The sequence below is a fragment of the Vitis riparia genome, chromosome 5 (assembly GCF_004353265.1).
Source record: "Vitis riparia cultivar Riparia Gloire de Montpellier isolate 1030 chromosome 5, EGFV_Vit.rip_1.0, whole genome shotgun sequence".
In the NCBI taxonomy this organism is placed as follows: domain Eukaryota; kingdom Viridiplantae; phylum Streptophyta; class Magnoliopsida; order Vitales; family Vitaceae; genus Vitis; species Vitis riparia.
This window is the reverse complement of record NC_048435.1, coordinates 6117825-6129211: the sequence shown is the minus strand read 5'-3', so window position 1 is coordinate 6129211 and position 11387 is coordinate 6117825. Positions and strand designations below refer to the sequence as shown.

The window sequence follows — 11387 nt, the reverse complement described above, 5'->3', positions numbered from 1 at the left end:
TTTCATTTATTTTTTTTATTATATAAAGATTAAATAAGTTTAAAATACATAAATTTTTAACCAATTTTAATTATATATATATATTTTTTCATAATAAAACCAAATATTGAAAAAACATTTTCTTTATTTATTTATTTTTTCTTAATACTTTCCAAACCAAACATAATCTTATCTCCTATCCTCAAATGTAGTATAATTAATAAAAATTTCTACGCCACTGCCACCCCCTCTAGTGGCCGCGGGCGACGACGCCATCCCAACATTAGCGTCCCATTTAATAAAATTTAGAGACTTTTAAGTTTTAATACAGAAATGTAAAAGTTTATCACTAAATCTGTGGCTATAATTTTGTGAATTTTGAATCAAAAAATCAAACTCTAGGCTACTAGTATCTTATTTGCATGCAATGTTAATGATTAAATGAGTCAAAGAAATCATAATTTATGAATTGATTTTCTTTAAAAGAAAAACTTTAAATATCAATTATATATATAAAAGTCTGTCATGGATTGAAAATGGTAATTATATACATAGAAATTTGTCATTGATTGAAAAGAAAATACGTGATATAGAAAAGTTATTTTTTTGGTATTATAGTTAAATTAAAAAATAAAACAAAATAAAATATTGAATTAGTGATCAATAATATATAAATATTTCAATCTTACCATTTTATATGTGTGGTTAAATATGAACTCTAGAATAAAAATATCATGAAATAACTTTTCCTATTCAATGATCAAAATTTTAAAACATTGTTTTTTTTTTTCTCTCTTTTAATTCTTGGTTCCCACCTTCAAAATCATTTATCATATTTTCTCAATTCCATTTTTTTTTTCTTTTTCGTTTTGTTTTGTTTTGTTTGTTTTTTTTTTTTTTTTTTTTTTTTTTTTTGTGCCTTCTAGTTCATTCAATAGTACTGAATAATTTCCAATCCAAATATTAACTGTAATGCGCCTTTAAGCCTCTGTTATAAAATAAAATAATAATGCATATTTATGGTGATGTGAACATGGGGAAGATGCAATTTGGTCGTCCTTTTCTTGTTGGTTGGAAAAGCATTGCAGAACCTGTTGCATTTCATCATTTCATGATGTTGGCATCCAACCTTGTGTTTGCCCATTAACAGGGGGAAATGCAAAACTGAAGGTTGTTGGCCCAATGCCTTTTAGCTTGTTGCTCAACTGCTACAGATGGTTGCAGTTGCTGACTACTTACATCAATGAAAATAAACATATGGGATCAAATCCCACAAAATCTAAACCATTGATTCAATCAAAACAGTTTGATTACGAAGAAATCACTTTTGCCGCCTCGCTAGTTGGAACTTCCCATGCCCAATAATGTTTTCAAGAAAGATTTAGGAAAAATGAATAATAAATTGAAAAGGGCAATTGAGAAAACAAAAAGGAAAATTCCAAAGAACAATTTATAAGGAGCAACAGAGAGTGACGGGAACCCACAATGACCAGTGACCATAACTTCTTGGCACGATTAATAACTAAAATTAATTCTCAAACCAACTGGCTATGGTGGTGCAGGATGGCCGTCAAATTGATATTACAGTAGGCAGGATGTACACAACCCCTACTGTTTTTCCAATAAAAATAGAGAAATGTTAAAGCAGGTTAAACCCTTGCTGCAGAATCTCACAGAAACATCTTGTCGAGAACTAGTCTATTGACTACAAAGAGGTTGCATCAGCACCACATCCACTGGATTCATGCCTGTGGGCAACCAACAAAAGGGGTGAATGAGTTAGAGCATTGTGCATAGGCTTCTTACTCAGATGTAAACAAGAGAAGGATTAAATGCATTCTGTTTTATAGTGTACATCTTGCCATGTTAAAGCAGGACTGCCACGTCCCCATCCACTGGAACAAACCATTCGCTAAATGAGCAGGACTGCCACTAGGACTGACCGTACAAAAATACAGTATTTCCATCATCCTCATGGAAAGTAAACATGGCCAGTCCCATGATTGTTGCAAGGCCATCATAACTTGTATTAATAATACAAAAGAGTTAATTTCATACACCTTCCCGTGGTTTTAACTAAATACACCTAGTTTTTATTGGTTTGAAATTTCATCAAATACCTTCTTTATTTTCAGTGAGAGGAAAAGTGAATTAAAATAACAAATGAAAATGATAAGAGAGGTATTTGATGAAATTTCAAACTAATGGGGTCAAAGTGTATTTAACCAAAACCTGAGAAGAGATGAATGAAATTATCATTATTATTAAGATAAAACCCTCTTCTATCATTACTAGATTAAATTACAAGGTAGGTAAAAGCATCATAACTTAAGAGGGGCAGTCAGAGTCCAGACAAATCCTTGAGGGGGTAATTGTCCTTTTTAACAATAGAAGTGATATTAGAAAGCCTATATTACAAACTTACAGTCATCATACCTGTTGCTTCTTCTTCTTTGGCCTTCTCTTTCTTCGGGGTTTATGAGCATCAGAGTTGGAACTTAGATTGCTACTGTGACCTGTTCTTGAACTTGAGGATTCCCTGTTTTTGAAGGAATACCCGCTCCTGCTATTTGATGTATTCCTGGACGTTGACATTTCAGCTCTCCGTATGGATGAATTTTTGCTAGATGAGGCTCCAAACCTTGATTTTGTACGTGCAGAACTTGAAAATGAATTAGCTGATGGCCGAGGAGGAGGCATTAGAGCACGAGCAGAAATCTGCTTCTAAATAAATAGGTTGTCATAGTAAGTACAGCGAATAGATCAGTATGCCTTTTTAACAAAAAGGTATCCAAATTAAACAGGAACCTGATTCCTTTCATCACTGGACATGCCAGATGCTGCTTTTCCTGAAGCACTAGAAGCCTGTTCCCTGCCAAACAATTAACAAAAATCCTAAGATGCCCCTTAAGGGATAGTCTCTAAATAATATGAAACAAGGCCATGTCTCAGAAGCTTCAATAACCCATTACTGGCACTCTGTTCATAAAAATGGAAGTGTCATCAAAATATCATGCAAAGAGATTTATGCAGAACTACACCATATAGAAAACAAGTACTATAATAATCTCGACTCCTCCATTTAACACACTCTATTTTTTAAGTGGGTAATAAATAAATGAGGGAACTTGGATTCCATCTGTGGAACTAAAGAAAATTAGCACTTTCAATAGAAATAAAGTCAGAAGCTGCATCTCCCTTCCCAATGAAATGTGTACCTTGTACTTTTATCAGTCCATTCATCATCAGCATCTGCTTCATCACTAGAGCTTCCACTTAAGAAAAAATCATCCTCACTCAGATCCAAAAGCCCATCATCTTCACTCCCTGTCTCTGTTAAGGGAAGTCCAAAAAGTCCATCAGTCTAGTGAGCACAGAAAAAGTCCACCCAGCCACTAAAACTGTAGGTTTTTTCTGTTAACAATAGTTTCTTGGTAAAAAATAAAGGAGATTAGGGACAGTATACACCCAAAACGACAAAAATGACAACCCAACATTAATACTCCAGGACAGACATCTTCTTTTTTTCTTTATCTAAACATTATGGTTAATAAATAGTAACTTTATTTTTGGAAGAGAGCTAGTTTGTAGTTACCGGTATTGTTTATTTAATTGGTATTGCTTAAGAGAGTTATAGGATGAGCTAATGGAGGTGAAAGGACATAAAAGCTGGTTTGGAGTAGAGGCAAAATCCTTTGAGACCTCAATTGACTAAGTCAAAGGCAAGGTGGTTGGAAAGATTAGAGGAGCCGAGGCTTCTCTGGATGAATCATATTTGGCGAAAAGGGATTGTCCTTATTATCGGAAGGGGTGGAGGCTTGTTTTTAGACAGGACCTGACAAACTTCAGAAAGATTTGCTTAGAGGGAAGTGGAAATTACAAGCAAGAGCTCTAGAGTAATGGCGTTGGGAGATTCCTTATGTGCTCCATGTGCTCTGTGGAGGCAAAAATGTTCTCTGTGGTGTTCCCAAAAGGAAGGGGATAGCTGGAGGGGAAGAGTTTTCTTGCTAAAGGTGAGGAGTTTTGGAGTGGCGCCTCTACCTAGACTCGCTGTGGTGCCTCAAGCTTGCAAATCCTCTATTGTGGGCAGTGGGGTAAAGGGCCTTTCGAGTAGGAGGATCTTATGTAAATGTGGTGAAAAAAGACCGGATGAAGTTAGGAGAAGTTGTATGGATTCAGTGTGAGGGGTTGGATTCCTTCAATAAAATGCAATCCCTTAAACATTGCCTAATGGGTAGATAGGGAGAATACTCGAATTAGGCCCCGTTTTTTGCCTTCCTTAAAGGCTTGGGATAGGTATAATTAGTTACTGAAAGGGAACTCCATTTATCCTTGTTGGAAAGACACCTCATTTTGTTTGAGTTTGAGGTTATCTCTGAAGTGGAGAGGGTTCTTCAAGAGGGGATTGAAAGTTTTCAAGAAGACGAGGTGGTTGTTGGACAAGTGGGTCCCAGAAGCTGCTTGTTGTAGAGAACAAGTCCATACAGAGGAAGCTTGGGTGAGAATTGTGGGAGTTTTCTTGTGGGACACGGAATGTTTTAAGCAATTGAGAGATCTCTATGGAGGTTTTGTGACAGTGGATGAAGACACAAGTTAGCCCAACTTGCAATGGGTGATTAGAAAAGATGGAGGAAGGTGATAGGAATGTTGCAGGTCGTGGTGGGGTAATCTTAGTACGCCATTAAAAGATGATGAGAGATCTGATTGTCGCTTTCTTAGGTTGTGCTGAGCAAGACTAGAACAAAGTTTGAGTTGAGGAAAGATGTGGAGGGATTGTCCTGCACTGGTGAGAGTGGGGTCTTCAATTTTGCAACAAAAAAAGGGGAAGGCAAACAAGTCACCCCAAGATAAAACCAAGGCTAACATAGGTAAGGCCTTTGCAATCCTTCTGGTGGTGGGCAGCAAGCATGGACCCATGATTCAGAGCGAGGCATTTCGGTAGAGCTCAACCTTATCAGGAATGATGCTATAGGAGAATCAGCGGGCCATAAGGGTATTCCAAGCAAGAAAATGGATCTTGGCCACAAAAGAGGCTAATAAGAAGTTAGCAAATTTAGGCCTAAGGGAGGTAAGGAGGGCCATCAAATTGAGCAGGGCTAAGAAGGGCCATTTTTTTTCTGTTGAGGCCCAAGGTGAAGAGTTGAGCTCTGTGGAACTGGTCATTGAAAGCCTTCAAGGAGGCTTGGGCTTGAAGGGTATGAGACTTGCTGTTTTAAGTGGGCTCCTCTCATCCTAGTGGAGTGCCCAATGCTACTAGGTCTTTTTTTTTTTTTATAACCGAGGAACCTTCTATGGCCAAGCCCTTAGGAATCTTCATGGGGACCCAAACCTCAAGGTGCTAACCACCCCACAATAACCAACACCGAGTAAATTCAGGGTATCATTAGTGACAAGATTCAAACCTAATACCATGTGTCACTTACTGGGACCACACTTCCTAGTATTCGCCTTGACCAACTAAGCCACCCTCATAGGTAAAATGGTACCAGATTAGAAATCTAATTCAGAAAGTGAACCCCTAGCTCAATCAAAGAAGAAAGATCACTCGAGCCCTAGCCACTGTGGAGAGAGAGCAGCTTTGGTGGCTGATTGTGTGGTGGTGGGGATTAGAGATAGTCATTGCTTTGCCCTAGGAAATCAACTCAATCAAGTCTACCCCTCATTTTCCTTTCTCTAAGTACAAACATCTAGTGGAGGGTATGGAAGGAAGTTTGATTTGCTAGAGGGAGCCAAAAGGAATTTTGACCCTTATTAGGATGATCGAGCCTAGAAATGGGGATAAAGCCTTAAGCTCAAGGATTAAAAGGAAACCAATTTCTAGGTCTAGATTTCAGAGGGAACTTCATAAGTTGGAAGGCTCCATCAACCACGATTATTTCAAGAAAAAGGGCAAAGAGTGGGAAGAGCGATTGGGAGCTAGTAAAGGTTTGATGATGAAGCTACAAATTCTATCTTGGAATGTTTGAAGGATCAGAGTGGGGAGAAAAGTGGTCATTCATGAGGTGTAAGGCAATCTTGGTGTTTAAAATCAATTTGGAGAAAAGAGGGTTGATCCTAGTGTGGGGGAAGAAGGAAAGAAAGGTTGGGAGCCCATTTCAAATCAACGCAAATATGGGATATGGTGGCCGAAAGATTTTAGACACGACTTGCTATGTGAAAGAGACAGAACCTATCAAAAGAAGGAAGGTTATCTCTGATAAAAAGCACTCTACCTAGCTTGTCCATCCACTTAATGTCATTATTTATTATCCCTAGAAAGGTAAGGCTAAGGGTGAAAAAGATCTAAAGAGACTTGTCTCTTACTTTGGGGAAAAGTTACCCTTGAGAATAAGTCACATTTAGTGAATTGATTGATAGTTTGTATTGACAAGAATGAATGGGAGTGTGGATAGTAGAAGTTTATCCACTCTCAACATGGTCCTCTTCAACAAATGTTGTTGAAAATTTGCTACTAAGAAGGAATCGTTTTGGAAGCGAGTGATTCTAGGGAGATATGAGAGTAAGAAGGGATTGGTGCTCAAAGAGGGGGGAGGGAAAGATATGGGGTTGAGGAAGGCAATTAGAAGTGGGTGGGAGTTCTTTAACAATAGAACCAATTTTAGGTGGGTAAAAAACATATGATGAAATTTTGGAAGGATGGTATGGCCAAACACTTGGAGAGTCCTTTCATGTATTATTTTCCACGGCCACCATCAACGATACATGGGTAGTTGAGATCTGAGAATAGGAAGGCGAGGGTGATAGTTGAAACCCCCATTTCACAAGATAGATCTATAAGTGGGAGCTAGATGGGGTGAAGGTTTTTTTTTAATAGACTACAAGCACAGACAATTTGTGGGGATGTAAAGGATAAAATGGTTTGGCTAAATTCTAAATGCCACAAATTTTCAATTAAATCTCTTTACTTCTCTTTGTGTAATGAAAGAATAGAAGCTTTTCCCTCAAGCATTGTTTGGAATTCTTGGGTTCAATTAAAGGTTAGCTTTTTTGCCTGAGAAGTTGCAAGGGAAAGGATCTTGACATTGGACAAACTCAAAAGTAGAGGATGGAAGTTGCTCACATCCTATCTCACTACACAAAAGCAATCATCTTGTGGCAGCTACTTTAAGCCCTATTTGGAAAAAAGTAGGTGATGCACTCCTTAATAAGAAGTGTCCTTTTGAGTTAGAATGGATCATTTGTTGGGAAAAAGAGGAAAAAAACTTGGAAAGTTGCTTCTTTGTGCTTATTTTGGACTATATGGAAGGAGGAAAAGATGAGAGTGTTTAAAAATATTGAAAAAGTATATTAGTCAACCAAACAATCCTTTATGTATAATATTTTAGAGTGGGTTAGAATGTACATATGACATTTCTCAATGTCTATGGTTGACCTCAACGACCGGCTTTAAGCACAGAGAGGGAGTTGGTTTTTTTTTTTTTTTTTCTCTCTCTTCACTTTGTCGAGTCGTTTAGTGCCTTTGTATTACCTTGTACATGCTTTTATATGCCCTTTTGTTGGGCCCTTCCTTTTTTTTTCCTTTTTTTGATAGGTAAGAGCAATAGGTATATATATATAAAGGGGAGACGCCAAAACAGCGCCCCCAAGTATTTTGTTAGGGCCTTTTAATATTTGATCTTTGCCTATTAAAAGAAATTGAAGAGAGTTCAACGTAATCATGACCAAAAATATAGACAGAACAATGCTTAGAAGATGTACAACTTCTGTGAAGCATATTCACAAATATTAACATCTCCATAGTACGTTAATGAAAATATTGTCTCCAGCATATTGTATTTACGATGGAAGATGAAGCCCATGTTGGTACCCAAAAATCAAACCAAAAATGACAATTCTTAAAGCATTGAGTGACATGGTGCTGGTAGAAATATAGCAAAGAAAATACCTTCCAAATCCTTTCCACTGGCTGCAGCAGCAATTATATTGGCTTTAATCTGCTTGCGCAATCTATTTCTCCTGTCAACCATGTCTGTATCATCACCTCCGATAAATAAGGATACATACTTCTCTGTCTTGGGAAAGAACTGTAGTTCAAATAAAAAATCAACTTTAACTTTGCAGTTTTTTTCCCACCACAATCATGTTATTCATGACCAAGCGTATAAAAGCACCAGCTTTTGAAATTCACATGTTCATCCCAACTAGACAGGAAAAACATTAGATTTGAATTCAATCTGGAATCCAATAAAAGAAGAAAAAAAAGCAGGATGCAAAAAACTGGTCACTTTTCAGAATTTTAAAAATAATTGAATAATTTAACAAATTCAACCATTTTAAAGTTATCAAATTCAGAAAGTAAAATTGGCGAAAATTTTAGTAAATTCTAAACAAATTACAGTCAGATCCATAGTAAAATGGAAAAATATTTGATATTCTACCAAGAGATAATAATTAGGATTAAGAATTGTCCAGACCAGGAAAAAAATACCCAGAAACTTGAAAATTAAAGTCATGACAACAACACAGTTTAAATATTACAATAAAGACCATAACTCTAACTAACACACATGAGAACCAGCCAATTTTTATCCAAGTTAGATAACTGAAAATTGGCTGGCCAATTTCAATTTGAGTTTGAGTTTGGGTAGCAACTTATGCAATTATTCATGATGTTTTCATGAAAGTGCAACATATCTAATTCACTCTCCCCTGCCCTTGAGGCCTAGCTCAAGTGGTAAAGGGATGGGGAAGGTTTGTGGTGTGGGAGGTTCCAGGTTCAAGTCCCAATGAGTTGGCCAACATATTCCAAAAAAATTTAACACAAAAAAAAAAAAAAAAAATGCAGAATATATAGCTCACCCTAACATATTCCAGATCTTCTTTCAATTTGGACAGCTGCTCAGCAACTTCTGCCTCTTGGGCCTGACCAGAGGCAGCGCGCTGCTGTTTCTCCAAACGCCTTATTCTCCTTTCTATCTTTCTTCTCTCTGATCAAGAAAATGTTAACACAATACTCATACCAAAACATATGAAACTCGAACTGAACAACCACATCTGAACCGATTGCACAAAAAAAGAGAACCATACCAAAAAACTTTATCTTTCTATCCCGCAGGAATATTTTACGCTCCACAGCCAAACGAGTATGAATTTCCTGCTGTTTCTTAAGTCCTTCTAACTTCTTTTCTTGGGCTTCTCTCATTTCAGGCGGAAGATTCTTCAAAAAAGAAAGACACACAAACACGCACACATTACATTAAGAAAATACAAAATTTTCACAACATTCTACCAAACAGAAAAATCATTATGAAGTCGGCTAACGGAATAGAAAATCACATACAGGCATTAACTTGATAGACAGAAAAGAGAAGAAGGGAACATCTTCCATAAACTCAAATTGTTGTACCAAGCTAAGTTGAGATGGAGTTCAACCTCATCAAATAACGAAAATTAATATAATTTTTCCCCGCCACTAAACAAAAACAAAAAGACGACAAAGGGAAAGCAAATACAAGAAGCAAGAGAGTGGAGCGTACCTTACGGAGGATGCGTTCTGTGGAGCGTATCTGGTTCTTGAGAGACACTGATTTGGGTTTCTTATCCACAGCCAATCCCTTCGATCGTCGACTCTCGGGCTTGCGTTCGGCGACCCTGCGCTTCCCATAGCCACCGTGCGCCATTTTCCTGATCTGAGCTTGCAGGAAACTGGGGCTTCCTTTTGCCCTAATTAGGGCTCTTGCTCTGGAACTCCCGCACCGATGCTTCGAATGACAATGACGGTCTTCGTTTCTCTAAAGTTCCTTTCCGCCTTTCCTGAAATAGAAATAAAAAATTTTTAAAAAAAATGAAAAAGGTCGGTCAAGCCTGCTAACTCGTTAAATTATTTTAAACCTAAAAATTGTTTTTTTTTAAATGAGATATTTGTCAAATTATAAAAAACATTTTTAAAAATATAAAAAATTATTTAAAACATTAAAAAATCACTTACAACATTTTTTAAAGAAATATTTGACAGATGATGATTTTAAAATATTTTTATTAAAAATATTTTGAGTAAAAATATTATTTACTTATAAATTATTTCAATGAAATAAATATGAATAAAATATTTTCAATTTAAAATATTTTTCGAAACTTGATTTGTGTAGGTGGGCTCCATTCATTCTATTTTGGGTTAGAATTGGCTTTATTTTGGTTCCTTCAAATTTGACTAGTCAAAAAATGAGTGGACACATTTCCTATTTTTTATTTTTAAAATGAAAAGTAGAATTTTAATAAATTTATTTAGCATTGGGTTTATACCTTTTCTACTTTTTGTTTTTAAAATAAAAAACTTTTATATAAAAATATAATATTATATATATATATATTTCTCGTATATTTTTAAAAATCACTTCCAAATTTTAAAATTTAAGATAATAATAAAAATTATACTTAAATTTCTTTTAAATTAATACTTTTTGAATGTAAATCTCTAAAAGTTTTTGCATCTTGTATAAAACTCAATTCTATTTTTTTATTTTAAAATAAAAAACATATACAAAAGTACACCAATTTATTAAATAATTAAATTTTACATAATATTTAAAATATGTTTGACAATAATTCTATTTGAAATATTTTTAGTAGAATTGCTTTCTTTAAAAGTATTTTTAAAAGAATTACTTATTAAATGTTTCTCTAAAAAAAATATTATAAATGAATAAATGATTTTTTAACACTATAAATTATTTTTAAAAATATTTACTATTTTTTCTCAAATATCATATATATATATATATATATATATATATATATATATATATATATATATATATATAATATCCTTATTTTAAATGCATAATATGTTAAGGTTGTATAAGCCAATGTTTATTTTTAAAAAATTAGGAATGGTCAAATTCTATTTTTATTGATTTTTTTTTAAAAAAAAAAACTGAGAGTCCAATCTTTATTTTGCCCTTTGATTCTTCCTTTTCTAGTTGATAATTGGAAACTTAAAGAAGTTTGATCTCAAATGCTCAAGTTTAATTTATGCTTTAACTTTTGACTTAGTGATTTGTACCAAATTTAAACTTATAAAGGATGTTAATGATTGTGTTTTATTCATGACAAATGAGTCAAATTATTACCTTTAGTTTAGATTTGTGTTAGTGCCACATTCGAGAACTAACACATTATGTTTTTAGTAAAAAGACGTAGAATAGAGAAAACGTGAGATATTTAGCATAATCCTATTATGTGAGATGGAATAGAGGTATCTATATGTTTTTTAGGAACCTTGGTAGCTACTAAATTATGCCAAAAAAGAGAAAATATAGGAAAAATCACAAAGGCATGCCCAATTGATTTATGAATTAAGCTAAATTGATTTAAAAAATAAACTGATTTCAAGGATAGAAGTTTCAACATAAGGTAGTGTCTAAAATTAGTTTTCCAATTTGAAATCAATTTAAAAACAACAAATTGAG

The 11387-nt window shown here is 34.8% G+C and overlaps 1 protein-coding gene across 2 annotated transcripts; it reads right to left on the bottom strand.

Annotated features, from left to right (window-relative positions):
* Positions 1–1399: 1399 nt before the first annotated feature.
* LOC117914890 (rRNA-processing protein EFG1) lies at positions 1400–9699 on the bottom strand. 2 transcript variants are annotated; one of them, XM_034830406.1, is made up of 8 exons: positions 9456–9699; positions 9007–9136; positions 8779–8906; positions 7865–8003; positions 3198–3312; positions 2788–2851; positions 2416–2703; positions 1400–1727 (listed from the first exon to the last, which is right to left on the bottom strand). In XM_034830406.1, exons 1-8 carry the CDS (start codon positions 9597–9599, stop codon positions 1722–1724), a joined length of 1014 nt encoding a protein of 337 aa, XP_034686297.1. In that variant the 5' UTR covers positions 9600–9699; the 3' UTR covers positions 1400–1721. The 2 variants fall into 2 exon arrangements, with proteins under 2 accessions (XP_034686297.1, XP_034686298.1); XM_034830407.1 differs by having other exon boundaries at positions 2416–2697.
* Between the last annotated feature and the right edge of the window lie 1688 nt (positions 9700–11387).